This window comes from Salmo salar, chromosome 03, assembly GCF_965601325.2.
Source record: "Salmo salar chromosome 03, fSalSal1, whole genome shotgun sequence".
NCBI classification, from domain to species: domain Eukaryota; kingdom Metazoa; phylum Chordata; class Actinopteri; order Salmoniformes; family Salmonidae; genus Salmo; species Salmo salar.
In genome coordinates this window covers 13,261,099-13,278,249 of record NC_138293.1, presented here as the reverse complement: position 1 = coordinate 13,278,249, position 17,151 = coordinate 13,261,099, and the positions used below count along the sequence as shown (strand labels likewise).

The following is a 17,151-nucleotide window of genomic DNA, read 5'->3' as shown; positions in this document are numbered from 1 at the left end:
AACAGGAAGAGAGAAACATAGGATAATTTCTTAGAAGCTCTAGACTTGATAGGGGGTTCTTGCATAAGTTATGGAATTTCTAGTCGTGATACGTTATACTTAGCCTGGTTAAACCAGACCAGTGGTGAACGCAGCGTTCAGTCTGGTATAACTGCCAGGCTATGTGTCATACTGATTTGGGCAATGAGGCCCTTTACCTAGTCAGATTAACTACTGGATACCATTTTTACGTATCTGCGTCCAGTGACACCAGCCTACCAGACGAGCTAAATCACTTCTATGCTCGCTTCGAGGCAAGTAACACTGAAACATGCATGAGAGCATCAGCTGGTCCGGATGACTGTGTGATCACGCTCTCCGCAGCCGATGTGAGTAAGACCTATAAACAGGTCAACATTCACAAGGACATGTACAGGGAGCATGCCTTGACCAACTGGAAAGTGTCTTCACTGACATTTTCAATCTCTCCCTGTCTGAGTCTGTAGTACCAACATGTTTCAAGCAGACCACCATAGTCCCTGTGCCCAAGAACACTAAGGTAACCTGCCTAAATGACTACCGACCCGTAGCACTTACGTCTGTAGCCATGAAGTGCTTTGAAAAGCTGGTCATGGCTCACATCAACACCATTATCCCAGAAACCCTAGACAAACTCCAATTTGCATACCGCCCCAACAGATACACAGATGATGCAATCTCTATTGCACTCCACACTGCCCTTTCCCACCTTGACAAAAGGAACATCTACAGTGAGGGAAAAAAGTATTTGATCCCCTGCTGATTTTGTACATTTGCCCACTGACAAAGAAATGATCAGTCTATAATTTTAATGGTAGGTTTATTTGAACAGTGAGAGACAGAATAACAACAACAAAAATCCAGAAAAAAGTATGTCAAAAATGTTATAAATTGATTTGCATTTGCACAGTCGTGAAGAGGGCACAACAAAACCTATTCCCCCTCAGGAGACTGAAATGATTTGGCATGGGTCCTCAGATCCTCAAAAGGTTTTACCGCTGCACCATCAAGAGCATCCTGACGGGTTGCATCACTGCCTGGTATGGCAACTGCTCGGCCTCCGACCGCAAGGCACTACAGAAGGTAGTGTGTACGGCCCAGTACATCACCAGGGCCAAGCTTCCTGCCATCCAGGACCTCTATACCAGGCGGTGTCAGAGGAAGGCCCTAAAAATTGTCAAAGACTCCAGCCACCCTAATCATAGACTGTTCTCTCTGCTACCGCACGGGAAAACGGTACCTGAGTGCCAAGTCTAGGTCCAAGTGGCTTCTAAACAGCTTATACCCCCAAACCATTAGACTCCTGAACAGCTAATCAAATGGCTACCCAGTCTATTTGCAACCCTGTTTCTCAAACTTGATATGAAGGAAGTTAAGAGGTAGTTTTTTAGAACCAAAGCTAACTAGCATTAGCGCAATGAATAGAAGTCTAGAGGAACAGCTCTAGCAATTGCGCTAATGCTAGTTAGCAACTTCCTTCAATCTGCATTCAAATACATAAACATGGTATCCGAACTCTCTCTTTAAATTTGAAATGTGATGGTTGGAATAAGACTACCATTGTACATCAGACCCCATGCACTGAGGATGTGGTGAGAGAAATGTAATTTATTGGACATGTCTCCCACAAACTATGTCAATGTTGTGAAATAAATAGGTGTCATTCTGTTGTATAGTGGAGGGTAAAACGCACGTAAACGCCTTTTGTGTGATCACTTTCCCACCGATCGTGAAAAAATGAATTGAAAGTATAGGGGAGTGTTAATTTAAATTAAGCACCAAACATTTTTTTACCACTACATCACTACATCATCATGGTGTCATTATTATCCGGTGATCTAAGATGTCTCTCACAAACTATCTCAGTGGGTTATTTTCAGGAAACCTTCAGAACCTGTCCTTCCTCATTCACTAAATTATTTTTCTTCACTTTTCTGCAGGAGAACGCTGAAGGACACTGCAGGTTGCAGCTGAGAGAGTCCTGTCAGTCACTCAATATAAATAGGATACAGTGCCTTTTGAAAGTATTCACACACCGTGACTTTATCCACATGTTGTTACTTTTTTATATTTAAACTTTATTTAACTAGGCAAGTCAGTTAAGAACAAATTCTTATTTACAACGACGGCCTACCGGGGAACAGTAGGTTAGCTGCCTCGTTCACGGGCAGAACGACAGATTTTTACCTTCTTAGCTCAGGGATTTGATCCAGCAACTTTTCAGTTACTGGCCCAATGCTCTAACCACTAGGCTACCTGCCACCCCAAATATTAGTAATATTATGTCCACATCACCTCAGCATATGGTGGACTGAAGTGTTTTAAATGAGTGTTTAAGTGATATTTAAAACGGAACATTGGACTTGCAGTACAGAGACAACTTTTTTCTAAGCATTTTCACAATTGATGTTTTACAGTTCACGTCTTCTTCTCTTGTTTATTTCTTTGGCTGTTGTTGTATAGAAGCGGTCATTGGGTGAGTATTTAGTAGGAACATTAGCTTTCACCCTGGACAACGTGTTGAAGAGGTAAAATAATAGAGGCCATCTTGTCAAGGTAAACTCTATTTTTGTGTGTGACCACTGCCCTTTTAACTGGGGTCGGGCTGTGTGTGTGTGTGTGTGTGTGTGTGTGTGTGTGTGTGTGTGTGTGTGTGTGTGTGTGTGTGTGTGTGTGTGTGTGTGTGTGTGTGTGTGTGTGTGTGTGTGTGTGTGTGTGTGTGTGTGTGTGTGTGTGTGTGTGTGTGTAGAGTGGGGTAATAAAAGTGGAACCTTTTTTAAATTGGTTGCCACTGTGAACAAAAGCTCTATCAGACATCACTACATCAGACATCAATTGGCACAATCATTGGTTCACTGCAGGTCAAGGACTCAATCTTACATGGTGTGTGGTGCAGTTAGGAGATGTACATAGGGGATAAGACCAGAGGGAGGAGGAGAACAGAGAGCTGAGCATCATTTACTCTCACAGAGAAAAGGAATTAGGGAGAGAGAGATTATATTTTTGGTGCTATGCTCTCCAATTCATGAAGACTGAGAGGAGAGAACAGCACTCTTTGTCTTCACTCCGGCAGTTCAGGAGATTTTAACACGGTGAACCAAACCAGTAAAGTATAGGAGGACGTAATCGTTGCAAAGTTGAAATCCAAGCAGTGGAGGACAAATGACGAACATCAATTTGCGACCTTTTTCCCTCTCCTTTACATACATCCGTGTCTGAAGAGAAATAAGAAGAGGACATTTAAAAAGGACAAGGTAAGTTTTCCATCTTTCCATCCATGGCATATGACGATGGAAGAACATTTCTGCAACGACTACCATTCATGGTAGTCGTTGCAGAAATATTCTTCCATAGTCATAAAAAAGGTGCATTAGTGGTTCTTGTTAGACAAAGACAAGAAACAGGCCCACTGTACTTTCCCAAATTATACAAATATATACAGCTATGGGTTCAACATGGGTTCAACACTGTTTATAGTAAGAATGTTAAAATGACCAGTATACTTTATACATTTATACAGTATAAATCATATGGGAGTAGTCATATTTTTATATCCATTTTCATGTATGTATTTTAATACCTCTCATGGTTAATTATCTTGAACTTGATATGAATTTGGATGGGAAAGAGCAGTAGGTTGTTGTTTTGAATTAATCATGACTTTAACCAGACTGTGTTTATGCAGTTGGATCCGTGGCTGGTTTGGAGCCAAATATTTTAACTGAATTGTTACTATTGTTAGGATTATTATCATTTATATTGGTTATTTGGAGTGACAAAATCCATTTGGATCTTTTAGCTTTGTTCAGAAAAATGTAATGATGATTTATGACAGGTTGGTCACAGATACCTTCAAAAATAAGTATGGGCTTCGCATAGAGTTGATCAGGCTGTTGATTGTGGCCTGTGGAATGTTGTCCCACTCCTCTTCAATAGCTGTACGAGGTTGCTGGAAATTGGCAGGAACTGGATCATGCCGACGTACACTTTGATCCAAAGCGTCACAAACATACTCAATGGGTGACATGTCTGGTGAGTATGCAGGCCATGGAAGAACTGGGACATTTTCAACTTCAGGGGAATTGTGTGCAGATTCTTGCTACATGGGGCCGTGTATTATCATGCTGAAACATGAGGTGATGGCGGCGGATAAATGGCACGACAATGGGCCTCAGGATCTAGTCACAGTATCTCTGTGCATTCAAATTGCCATCGATAAAGTGCAATTGTGTTCATTGTCTTTAGCTTATGCCTGCCCTTATCATAACTCCACCGCCATCATGGGGCACTCTGTGCACAACGTTGACATCAGCAAACCGCTCGCCCACACGACACCATACACGTGGTCTGCGGTTGTGAGGCCGTTTGGACGTACCAAACTCTCTAAAATTATGGAGGCGGCTTATGGTAGAGAAATTAACATTACATTCTCTGGCAACAGCACTGGTGTACATTCCTGCAGTCAGTATGACAATTGCACACTCCCTCAAAACTTGAGACATCTGTGGCATTGTGTTGTGTGACAAATCAGCACATTTTAGAATGGCCTTTTGTTGTCCCCAGCACAAGGTTCTCCTGTGTAATGATCATGCTGTTTAATCAGCTTCTTGATATGCCACACTTGTCAGGTGGATGGATTATCTTGGCAAAGGAGAAATGCTCACTGACAGGCATGTAAACAAATTTGCACAGCACATTTGAGAGTAATAATGTAAGGACCAACGCTGGAGTAGAGAAGCAGGTACGGAGTCAACATTTAAATAAGGAACAGATATAGGACAAGACAGGAACAGTGTCAGCACATGGGTAACACAACGACATACAACAATTAATCCTCAAACAGAGCTTCAGGGGAAGGCAGGTGTGCGTAATGATGGAGGCAGGAGTGCGTAATTCTGAGGAACGCGCCAGGGAGGGGGAGCAGGTGCAGGTGTGCCAAATAAGCTTTTTGTGCATATGGAAAATTTTCGGGATATTTTATTTCAGCTCATGAAACATGGGAACAACACTACATGTTGCGTTTATATTTTTGTTCAGTCTGGTGAACCAAGTTCATGTGACGAGTAACCTGGTCTGGGACATTGGCTTTAGCATAGAAGGCTAACACTGCCAGGAGAACCAGGTCATGCCACCAATATAACCGAGATCTCCTGTGAGCCAACACAAGTTTTCATGCAAGAATTAACCATCATGCGAGCTTGGTTCACTGAACCACCTGTGTTACATTTTGCAATGTCTGTTAGCAAACCGGTATTAGAGAGACAAGATGTATTCACCCCTTCATATCTTCCTGCTACAGACTAGAAAATCTGAAATCAATCTCCCTTGGTAGAGGAAAATACCACCGCCAACATTAGCTATATTCATTCAGTATGAAATGTAGCATAACTCATATAAAAAAAAAAAAACATTTTAATGGGAAAGTAAATCAACAATTCTGTTCCTTTTCTGTCAGTAAAAAAAGTACCCCTTTTCTTGCTCCATTCAGTACATTGGTTGGTGCATGAAAGGTTTTCTAAATGGATGAGGGCATAGCAAGGCATCACATTACAGGTATGCAATCACAAGTTATTGGCTCCTCCAAAATGGATCTATTGTGCCACTTGATTCAATCATATCGTGTTCTGTTGTTCATGAAAAAAAATTGTAACGCGCAAAACCCCGAGGGTAACAAGTTTGTAATCTTTGGATATTAAATCAGTTTCAACCTGTATTATGGGCAACAATGAAATCATTAAAAAAAAAGAAATCGGTAACACTTTATTTGAAGCTTAGCTACGTATTATTCTGTAGGTACACTACCGTTCAATAGTTTGGAGTCACTTAGAAATGTCCTTGTTTTTTAAAGAAAAGCACATTTTTTGTCCATTAAAATAACATAAAATTGATCAGAAATACAGTGTAGACATTGTTAATGTTGTAAATTACTATTGTAGCTGGAAACAGCAGATTTGTAATGGAATATCTACATAGGCGTACAGAGGCCCATTGTCAGCAACCATCACTCCTGTGTTCCAATGGCACGTTGTGTTAGCTAATCCAAGTTAATCATTTTAAAATGTTAATTGATCATTAGAAAGCCCTTTTGCAATTATGTTAGCACAGCTGAAAACTGTTGTCCTGATTAAAGAAGCAATAAAACTGGCCTTCTTTAGACTAGTTGAGTATTTGAAGCATCAGCATTTGTGGATTCGATTACAGTCTCAAAATGGCCAGAAACAAATACCTTTTTTCTGAAAATTGTCAGTACGTTCTTATTCTGAGAAATGAAGGCTATTCCATAAGAGAAATTGCCAAGAAACTGAAGGTCTCGTACAACACTGTGTACTACTCCCTTCACAGAACAGCGCAAACTGGCCCTAACCAGAATAGAAAGAGGAGTGGGAGGCCCCGGTGCACAACTGAGCAAGAGGACAAGTACATTTGAGTGTCTAGTTTGACAAACAGACGCCTCACAAGTCCTCAACTGGAGCTTCAGTAAATAGTACCCGCAAAACACCAGTCTCAACATCAACAGTGAAGAGGCGACTCTGGGATGCTGGCCTTCTAGGCAGAATTGCAAAGAAAAAGCCATATCTCAAACTGGCCAATAAAAAGAAAAGATTAAGATGGGCAAAAGAACACAAACACTGGACAGAGGAAGATTGGAAAAAAGTGTTATGGACAGACAAATCTAAGTTTGAGGTGTTCGGATCACAAAGAAGAACATTTGTGAGATGTAGAAAAAATGAAAAGATGCTGGAGGATTGCTTGACGCCATCTGTCGAGCATGGTGGAGGCAATGTGATGGTCTGGGGTGCTTTGGTGGTGGTAAAGTGGGAGATTTGTACAGGGTAAAAGGGATCTTGAAGAAGGAAGGGTATAACTCCATTTTGCAACGCCATGCCATACCCTGTGGACAGCACATAATTGGAGCCAATTTCCTCCTACAACAGAACAATAACTCAAGGCACAGCTCCAAACTGTGCAAGAACTATTTAGGGAAGAAGCAGTCAGCTGGTATTCTGTCTATAATGGAGTGGCCAGCACAGTCACCGGATCTCAACCCTATTGAGCTGTTGTGGGAGCAGCTTGACCGTATGGTAAGAAGTGCCCATCAAGCCAATCCAACTTGTGTGAGAGGCTTCAGGAAGCATGGGGTGAAATCTCTTCAGATTACCTCAAATAATTGACAACTAGAATGCCAAAGGTCTGCATGGCTGTAATTGCTGCAAATGGAGGATTATTTGACGAAAGCAAAGTTTGAAGGACACAATTATTATTTCAATTAAAAATCATTTTTTATAACCTTGTCAACATCTTGACTATATTTCCTCTTCATTTTGCAACTCATTTAATGTATGTTTTCATGGAAAACAAGGATGTTTCTAAGTGACCCCAAACTTTTGAACGGTAGTGTAAATCCGAGACACTCCATTTAGTATGATATGTTAAGTTTCATATGGTATGTATTCATTTGTGGATGTCAATCACACATTTTGTATAATATGTTCCGAATAACAATTCCTATGATATTTTTTTCTAATTGCAATTCGTACAATATCTAACAATTTACAAATAAGTATGACATGTTAAGAGTTACAATTTGTTGTGGCTAACGTTAGCTAGGTGACTAGGTGGCTAACGCCAATGTTAGCTAGGTGGCTAACGTTAGCTAGGCTAGGGGTTAAGGTTAGGAGTTAGGTTAAAGGGTTAGGGGAAGGGTTAGCTAACATGCTAAGTAGTTGCAAAGTAGCTAAAAAGTAGTAAGTAGTTGAAAATTTGCTAATTAGCTAAAATGATGAGATTCGAACACGCAACCTTAGCGTTATTCGCCCACCCATCCCGACCAACCACCATCCTTTCATTTTTGCCTTAAGTAACCTTCAGTCTTATATAACCATACCAAACCTAACATATCATACTCATTTGAATGTCCCAGGTGCACATTTACTATGTTTCGTCTAGTTTTTGAGACCAGGGTGCGTCATAACACTTTATAACACTTCATAACCATGTCATAACAGCTGTCATAGCCTGTCATAAATAACATTGTAACACTGTTTTCACACATATTTAGACATTTTGTTGACTACAATGTACATGTTAATGTTGTGCCATACAGTATATTGTGATATTTTATAACCTGGTTATGACACCTACATAAGTGTCAAAACCCACAAAAACCTACCACACAAGGCAAACCATTCAATTACACCAAACTTGTAGTAGGCTATGTTAGATAACATTTCCTGGAATTAGCATTGTTATTGCACACACATTGATATCAGACATACAGTACAAACCCCAATGCTCATTTGCTGATGACTGGGATGAATTCAGAAGCAGGACAAGACACCCTCATTGTGACATATGACTGACATATGAGCATGCACATAATAGGTCACGTCATAATCACCAACTGCCAAATGTTGTTTGTTCAGACTACTGCTAAACTGTCACCTACACTGAACCAAGCAAAACATTCCATTCCTATTATTTCCATTCTCCCCCTCAGGTGTTGTGTCCCCATAAACCAATGGCTCAGTATAACTGTTCCTCTCTGGGTCTGCCTGCCACCACTCCTGACCAGCTTGGTTGGAATGTGTCCCGGGCCCTGGGCAACGTCAGTGCTGATGACATGGAGGACACGTGCCTGAATCGGAGTCAGTACCTGGAAAAGTTTCTAGGCTTCCAGCGGTCGCCTGTTTTCCTGCCGGTTTGCATTACCTTCCTCATTATCTTCGCTGTGGGAGTGTTAGGGAACGTGCTCACCTGCGCCGTCATCGTGCGCTACAAGGTGATGCGGACGCCAACTAATTACTACCTGTTCAGTCTGGCCGTGTCCGATTTATTAGTCCTACTGCTGGGTATGCCGTTGGAACTCTACGAGATGTGGAGCAACTACCCGTTCCTGTTCGGCGCCGGCGGCTGTTACTTCAAGACCTTCCTGTTTGAGACGGTCTGCTTTGCCTCCATTCTCAATGTAACGGCACTGAGCGTGGAACGCTACATCGCCGTGTTACACCCGCTGAAAGTCAAGCACGTGGCCACGCACGCCCATGCCAAGCGTGTCATCCTGATGCTGTGGGTCATGTCCATGGTGTGCGCCATGCCAAACACCAGCCTCCACGGGTTGGCCGTGTTGAGGCCCCGATTTGGCCGCCAATTCCCAGAGTCGGCCGTCTGCATGATGGTCAAGCCCATGTGGATGTACAACCTGATTATTCAAGTGACCACACTGGTCTTCTTCCTGATGCCTATGCTCACCATCACTGTGCTGTACGTGCGCATTGGCCTGCAGCTCAGGATGAAGAGGGGCATGCAGGGGGTCAGGACCGGGCAGGGTTTTGGTCCTGACCGCCACTGCAGACACCAGCAGAGGGCGCGCCACCAACAAGTCACCAAGATGCTTTGTGAGTTCATCATCCACTTTCTCTATAGTGCCTGAAGGGTAGAGAGGAGATGTCCAGGAAATTACAGATTACAGACCGATCTCTCTATTGAATAGGGATTTAAAATTATTTGCTGAAGTACAACTGAAAGATTAGTTCCTAAACATGTCTGTTGTTACTTAACCATTGCTCTTGCTCTCAGAAGATAAGATGTTCTGGAAATGCGACAAATTATAGACCAATATTTATTTGGAATTGGGACTTAAAATCCTGTGCTAAAGTACAAACCAAAAGATTAGTTTCTAAACATGTTCATTGTCACTTAAACATTGCTCTTACTCTCAAAGTCTGCAAATGTCTTGTCTGTCCGTCTGTCCAACTGTCTATGCAGGCATACTGGTGATTGTTTTTGGCATCTGCTGGGCTCCCTTCCACATTGACCGTCTCATGTGGAGCTTCATAAACACCTGGACCGGCCACCACCACCTGGTCTTCCAGTACGTCCACATCGTCTCCGGGGTCTTCTTCTACCTCAGCTCGGCGGTCAACCCCATCCTCTACAACCTCATGTCCACCCGCTTCCGGGAGATGTTCCAGCAGATCACGTGTCACTCCGGCCTCTGTGGCGGCAACGTGCCCCGGCTGAGCGCCCGTAGCACCCAAATGACCCTACGTAGTATCGTCTATGAGAAGCCGCAACATAATGGGACCCCAGAGAGAATCACCCCAGACAGACAGGAGCAGAATGTGTACGTAAACCCCCACGGCCAGCATGTATATGGCAATACAAGCCCTGATTAGATAGAGGGTGATGGGGTGGGGGTAACAAAACAATGTATAAAAATGAACTAAGATTGGGTACCAAAATGAGAAAACGTGTAGCTGATTGAATGTGTACAGTGAGAGTTTGGATGGAAAGCAACAGAGTTGAAGTTGAAGTTTTGCCCTTTGGATTTAAAGAGGAATTCTCACTGGGCGATACCGAAATTAACCAGGATGAGGTACCAAAATGTAACAAGATTATTAAATCGATCACTGATTGAATGTGTAGCAGGTAGGCATTTATTGGGATGACTCATGTACTGAAGGCAGCTTTGTAGAGTGGTCACTAGATGGCACAGCCACAAAGTCATAAAATCAGATTTCAAACCTAACCCTAACCACCCTGCTAACCTTTTGCCTAACCCTAACATATAGCCAATTTTGACTTTGCAGCTGGCCCATCTAGTGGAAATCACTCAGCTCTGCCTCCAGAACACGGCATCTCAATAAACGTCAACTTGCAACTGTGTACAGCCAGAGTGGATAGAGAGAAAGTAATAAAGTTTAGTCCTTCGACTTTGAATTTAAAATGGTTTTCCCACACACATACAATTAGATATATGTGGGATATTCAACTGTTTATTCTGTGCAGATGAAAGTGTTCTTCAACCGGATATTAATATTCAGGTTGAACACATTATTTATATAAGCTTATGTAATAATCAAACTTTGAAAATAAACGATACCCAGCTTTGTAAAATAGCTTATTAATATAATACTGATCTTATTCTGTTCATATGTTTCAGGAGACACGATTAAATTGTAACTGTCTTCTTCCATGCGTTATTGTACTAGGTACACTATCAAAATCCCACTCGCTATGAATGTAGATCACAGGCAATATTGAAAGTATACGGGAGATAGAAATGTCATGACAAAGAAATGGAAAATGTGATGTGCGATGTACGTATGACTGTCACGTCCTGGCCAGTATATAAAGTTAATTGTTTTGTAGTTTGGTCAGGGCGTGGCAGAGGGTATTTGTTTTATGTGGTTCGGGGTGGTGTGTTTGTTAAAAGGGTGTTTGGTTTAGTATTTCCGGGTTTTGGTTTATATAATCTTACGCTCATCAAAACTTCTGTGGTGAGGAAAGAAGTTTCTCAGTGCCAAAGAGAGAACTTTCTTCAAATTCGATTTTTATCTTCAAATCGCTCTTCAAATCGCTATACATGGAAGGGTTCTTCTTTAATTTATTTATTTTTTATTTCACCTTTATTTAACCAGGTAGGCAAGTTGAGAACAAGTTCTCATTTACAATTGCGACCTGGCCAAGATAAAGCAAGCAGTTTGACACATACAACAACACAGAGTTACACATGGAGTAAAACAAACATACAGTCAATAATACAGTAGAAAAATAAGTCTATATACAAACTGAGCAAATGGGGTGAGATAAGGGAGGTAAAGGCAAAAAAGGTCATGGTGGCGAAGTAAATACAATATAGCAAGTAAAACACTGGAATGGTAGATTTGCAGTGGAAGAAAGTGCAAAGTAGAAATAGAAATAATGGGGTGCAAAGGAGCAAAATAAATAAATAAATACAGTAGGGGAAGAGGTAGTTGTTTGGGCTAAATTATAGATGGGCTATTGGCAGCAGAGAACTGGAAGGAGAGGCGGCCGAAGGAGGAATTGGCTTTGGGGGTGACCAGAGAGATATACCTGCTGGAACACGTGCTACAGGTGGGTGCTGCTATGGTGACCAGCGAGCTGAGATAAGGCGGGGCTTTACCTAGCAGGGTCTTGTAGATGACCTGGAGCCAGTGGGATTGGTGACGAGTATGAAGCGAGGGCCAGCCAACGAGAGCATACAGGTCGCAGTGGTGGGTAGTATATGGGGCTTTGGTGACAAAACGGAAGGCACTGTGATAGACTGCATCCAATTTATTGAGTAGGGTATTGGAGGCTATTTTGTAAATGACATCACCGAAGTCGAGGATCGGTAGGATGGTCAGTTTTACGAGGGTATGTTTGGCAGCATGAGTGAAAGATGCTTTGTTGCGAAATAGGAAGCCAATTCTAGATTTAACTTTGGATTGGAGATGTTTGATGTGAGTCTGGAAGGAGAGTTTACAGTCTAACCAGACACCTAGGTATTTGTAGTTGTCCACATATTCTAAGTCAGAACCGTCCAGAGTAGTGATGCTGGACGGGCGGACAGGTGCGGGCAGCGATCGGTTGAAGAGCATGCATTTAGTTTTACTTGTATTTAAGAGCAGTTGGAGGCCACGGAAGGAGAGTTGCATGGCATTGAAGCTCGTCTGGAGGTTAGTTAACACAGTGTCCAAAGAAGGGCCAGAAGTATACAGAATGGTGTCGTCTGCGTAGAGGTGGATCAGAGAATCACCAGCAACAAGAGTGACATCATTGATGTATACAGAGAAAAGAGTCGGCCCAAGAATTCTAAACCTTATTTCCTGGTAAAAACCAGAGCTCTTTGAATCAGACTTTTAAAATCAACTTGCTTTGTGCCCACAAGAAAGAGCCATCAGCTACCCTTTCACACTACTGAGCTGTGCCCAACTGTATTGTGTGGCCTGGTCAGCCATCCAACATAGTTGCTGAAACAATGCTGGAAAAGATAACATGAAAGTAAAACATCTGAGCCAGCACCGTACAGTACAGTTTGCCATTGTAAAAGGGTGTGAGAAGGGTATAAGAGAGGAGCTGGGATGATGATTTTCTTTGCGCTTCTCTGTTTACATTATTAGTGCCAACAGAGCTATTCTCAGCCCCGGATGGCTGGAAAAATGTATTTATAAAACGTTCTACCAGAACCCTCTGCGCTCTATGAAACAAACATCTCCCTTTAAAGCACACCATCAATTTAAGGTACGTGATAATGAAAATACATTATATGTGTGGCTTCTAACCCCTTTGGCATCACATCCACTCTGTGTGTAAACCCACGCAGCATTACGCTTAAATATAACACCTCAATACATGAAATAAACCTATCTTTTCAAGTCAGTAGGTTGCATACCTCTGAGTTAAGACATCCATATATGGTCATCCGTCACAACTCTAAGACACACCTCCAAAGGAAGATGAGTAGTGAGTAGTTTAAACGCAGACATAATACAAGCAAGCGTGTCATGCAGTCGCATAAGATGTGCCAAATCTGCCAGGGCGCCAAGACCATCTGCTTGGGCACCACAGAAATTTGCCAAAATATCAAATTAAATGTATTTGAAAACTGAAAAAAACCCACTAGCTATTCTGTTAAGAAGGCATGTAAATGTACATAAATAATTAAGTGTAGGTGATAGCCTATGCGTATTGGCTATAGTCGGTCATATCAAAACTGATGCTAACATGAGGGAGAGGCTCCTGAAAATGTAGCCAGACTTTTAATTACAAACTGTATATATATATATATATAATATATATATATATATATATATATATATATATATATCTATCATGTACATACAGTTGAAGTCGGAAGTTTACATACACCTTAGCCAAATACCGTTAAACTCAGTTTTTCACAATTCCTGACATTTAACGATGGTCCTTATGGCCAAACAATTCCCTTTTTGTTTCATTAGACCAGAGGACAAAATACGATCTTTGTCCCCATGTGCAGTTGCAAACCGTGATCTGGCTTTTTTATGGCAGTTTTGGAGCAGTGGATTCTTCCTTGCTGAGCGGCCTTTCAGGTTAAGTCGATATAGGACTTGTTTTACTGTGGATATAGATACTTTTATATCCGTTTCCTCCAGCATCTTCACAAGGTCCTTTGCTGTTGTTCTGAGATTGATTTGCACTTTTCGCACCAAAGTACGTTCATCTCTAGGAGACAGAACACATCTCCTTCCTGAGCGGTATGACGGCTGCGTGGTCCCATGGTGTTTATACTTGCATACTATTGTTTTTACAGATGAACGTGGTACCTTCAGGCGTTTGGAAATTGCTCCCAAGGAAGAACCAGACTTGTGGAGGTCTACAATTTTTTTCTGAGGTCTTGCCTGATTTCTTTTGATTTTCCCATGATGTCAAGCAAAGAGGCCCTGAGTTTGAAGGTAGGCCTTGAACATCCACAGGTACCCCTCTAATTGGCTCAAATGATGTCAATTAGCCTCTCAGAAGCTTCTAAAGCCATGACATCATTTTCTGGAATTTTCCAAGCTGTTTAAAGGCACAGTCAACTTAGTGTATGTAAACTTCTGACCCACTGGAATTGTGATACAGCGAATTATAAGTGAAATAATCTGTCTGTAAACAATTGTTGGATAAATTACTTGTGTCGTGCACAAAGTAGATGTCCTAACTGACTTGGCAAAACTATAGTTAACAAGAAATTTGTGGAGTGGTTGAAAAACGAGTTTTAATGACTCCAACCTAAGTGTATGTTAACTTCTGACTTCAACTGTAAGTATATACATGGCTGAGCTCTTTAATCACCACTTCATTAAGTCAGAATTCCTATTTGACTCAGCCATGCCTCATTGCCCGTCCAACATTTCCTAATCTCCCAGCCCTTCTAGTGCAACTAGCCCAGATGCTCTTCCCTCTTTTCCCCCTTCCCCGCTACAAAGTTTCTCCCTGCAGGCGGTCACTGAGTCTGAGGTGCTTAAAGGAGCTCCTTAAACTTGACCCCAGAAAACCATCTTGGTCAGATGGTTTAGATCCTTTCTTAGGAAAGGGTGGATTTAGCTAGCTAGCTACTGCAGGACACAAGCAGACCAGAAACAGACACTGAAAATTACATTTTGTTTCAGAAGTGATTTGATTGGTGTGAAGACAAATCCAAACTGGCCTCCCTTGGGGGGCATTTTCTGCACCAGGACAACCCACAGTTGAGCTCAGCTCAACGATGATTGGCCCCCCAAAAAATGTTGTTATTATCAAGAGAGGCCAAATGCTGGCATCAATCAATCAAATGCTACTGCAGCAACGTAATTTATTTTTTACCAGACAGCATCAGATACATTGGATACACATACTGAGACAGAGAGGTGCTGTTTTGCTTGCTTGGAGACTGGCACATTTAAGGATAGTTATGAAAAACACAGAAAGACAAAAGATACATTTTATTTTTATTGGTCAAATATTTGGGGAAGCCTGGCCTCCCTTGGAATCCATGAATACACGACACAGTTCTAGCAGTTGGAGATAGTTTAGATGGGTTTGAGGTGGCAAAATTGCTGATGCACACCTCATGGTAAATGTAGCAAAAGTTAATTTGTTGCTTTACTGGGGAGTCATGTATTTTTCATGAGGACATGGGTTCCAGTGAAGACCGGTACATCACATTATGATGTTGTAGACCCAAACTGCACCACATGATTGGTTTTACTATTTAGTACAAACTTGAGGAAAATGAGTAAATCCATATGAATTCAATCACTTTTTGAAAGCACCCTTTCTGATTTGAACAAAATCTTGAATATATACGTGCCCATTGTAGAAGATCATACAAAAGGACGTTTTGGACCCGAATGCCAAAATATTCAATAAATAAAAGTGCTCAAAGTTGACCTATTTTGCATACCCCACCATACCATGAGACATCCATGTCTTCATCACTGGAAAATATAGAGTTCGAGATCATTTAAAAGCTTACAAAGAGGGTTGTCAAAGGTGTTCATCATTTCTTAAATTTTGGGAAAAAAAATTCAATGATCTAAAAACGCATAAAACTCTGTTTTTCATATTTGCATATGTTATAGCTACATGACATAAGAGGTTGTGTTGTGCCTGCTATCAGCTGAGACATGCTCTTTAATACAGGGTGGGTGTTATGGTTTGGCTGATAAATGTACTAAAACAGAAATAAAAATTGACATTTTGGCTTTCAAATGCTAAAGCTTAAAGCTGGTTGGAGGACCACTCTAGAGAATGTTGACTTGAATGGCAATATCTGTTGTTTAAAATAATACTGTCAATCCTTCATATGAAACCTATTGTAATCGTAGAAATATAGACAATAGAATAGACATGACCATTTAAGTTGACATTCGACGGTGGGTGGACTGGTGGCCATCTTTGTGGTAGTCATTAGAAATTAACATTTCAATTAAATTTAAATGGTGTACCAGCTAAATTTCAGTGGTCTGAAGGGATAAGTCCATTCCTTGAATTATATTTCAATGATAGAAATTACACCCACCCTGTATTCAAGTGCGGGCACAACACAAATACTTCAGTTGATGTAAAGTAGGGTCTAAGTGACAACATATGCGAATATGAAACAAATCTGAGTTCACGTGTTTTTAAATAATTGACGTTAAAAGGTTAAAAAAATACACTTTTTCCACCAACAACAAAAATTAAATAATTAAAAATAATTTGACAACCCTGTTCGTAAGATTTAAAAATGATATCAAACTCCACCATTTATATTTTCCAGTGATGAAGACATGGATGTATCATGGTATGGTATGCAAAATAGTCAACTTTGAGCACCTCTATCTCCTTAATATTTTGGCCTTCAGGTCCAAAAAAAATCACTTTCTGACCACTTCTTCCATGGGTAAACATGTATGGAAAGTGTTGTTTAAAAGGTTTGTACCCTTTTTTTCCCCATTTTTGCTGAAAATGACACCCAAATCTAACTGCCTGTAGCTCAGGACTTGAAGCAAGGATATGCATATTCTTGATACCATTTGAAAGGAAACACTTTGAAGTTTGTGGAAATGTGAATTAATGTAGGAGAATAACACAGATCTGGTAAAAGATAATACAAACAAAAAACATGCGTTTTTTTCCTTCCATCATCTTTGAAATGCAAGAGAAAGACCATACTTTCAGATAGGAGTAGAGGTGTAATTTAGATTTTGCCACCAGATGGCAGCAGTGCAAAGTTTCAGACTGATCCAATAATTATTTGGGGATTTTGGGTAATTTCCTGAGTCAGATGAACTCATGGATACAATTTTTGTGTCTGCGTGCAGTTTGAAGGAAGTTGAAGGTCATTCCAACATTTAAGAGGTT

The 17,151-nt window shown here is 41.1% G+C and overlaps 1 protein-coding gene across 1 annotated transcript; it reads left to right on the top strand.

The window, feature by feature from the left end:
- Nucleotides 1-2,869: 2,869 nt before the first annotated feature.
- Nucleotides 2,870-11,723, top strand: LOC106599180 (neuromedin-U receptor 1-like). Its single transcript, XM_045714503.2, has 4 exons — nucleotides 2,870-3,272; nucleotides 3,955-4,050; nucleotides 8,516-9,413; nucleotides 9,784-11,723. Exons 3-4 carry the CDS (start codon nucleotides 8,537-8,539, stop codon nucleotides 10,191-10,193), a joined length of 1,287 nt encoding a protein of 428 aa, XP_045570459.2. The 5' UTR covers nucleotides 2,870-3,272; nucleotides 3,955-4,050; nucleotides 8,516-8,536; the 3' UTR covers nucleotides 10,194-11,723.
- The last annotated feature ends 5,428 nt before the right edge of the window (nucleotides 11,724-17,151 follow it).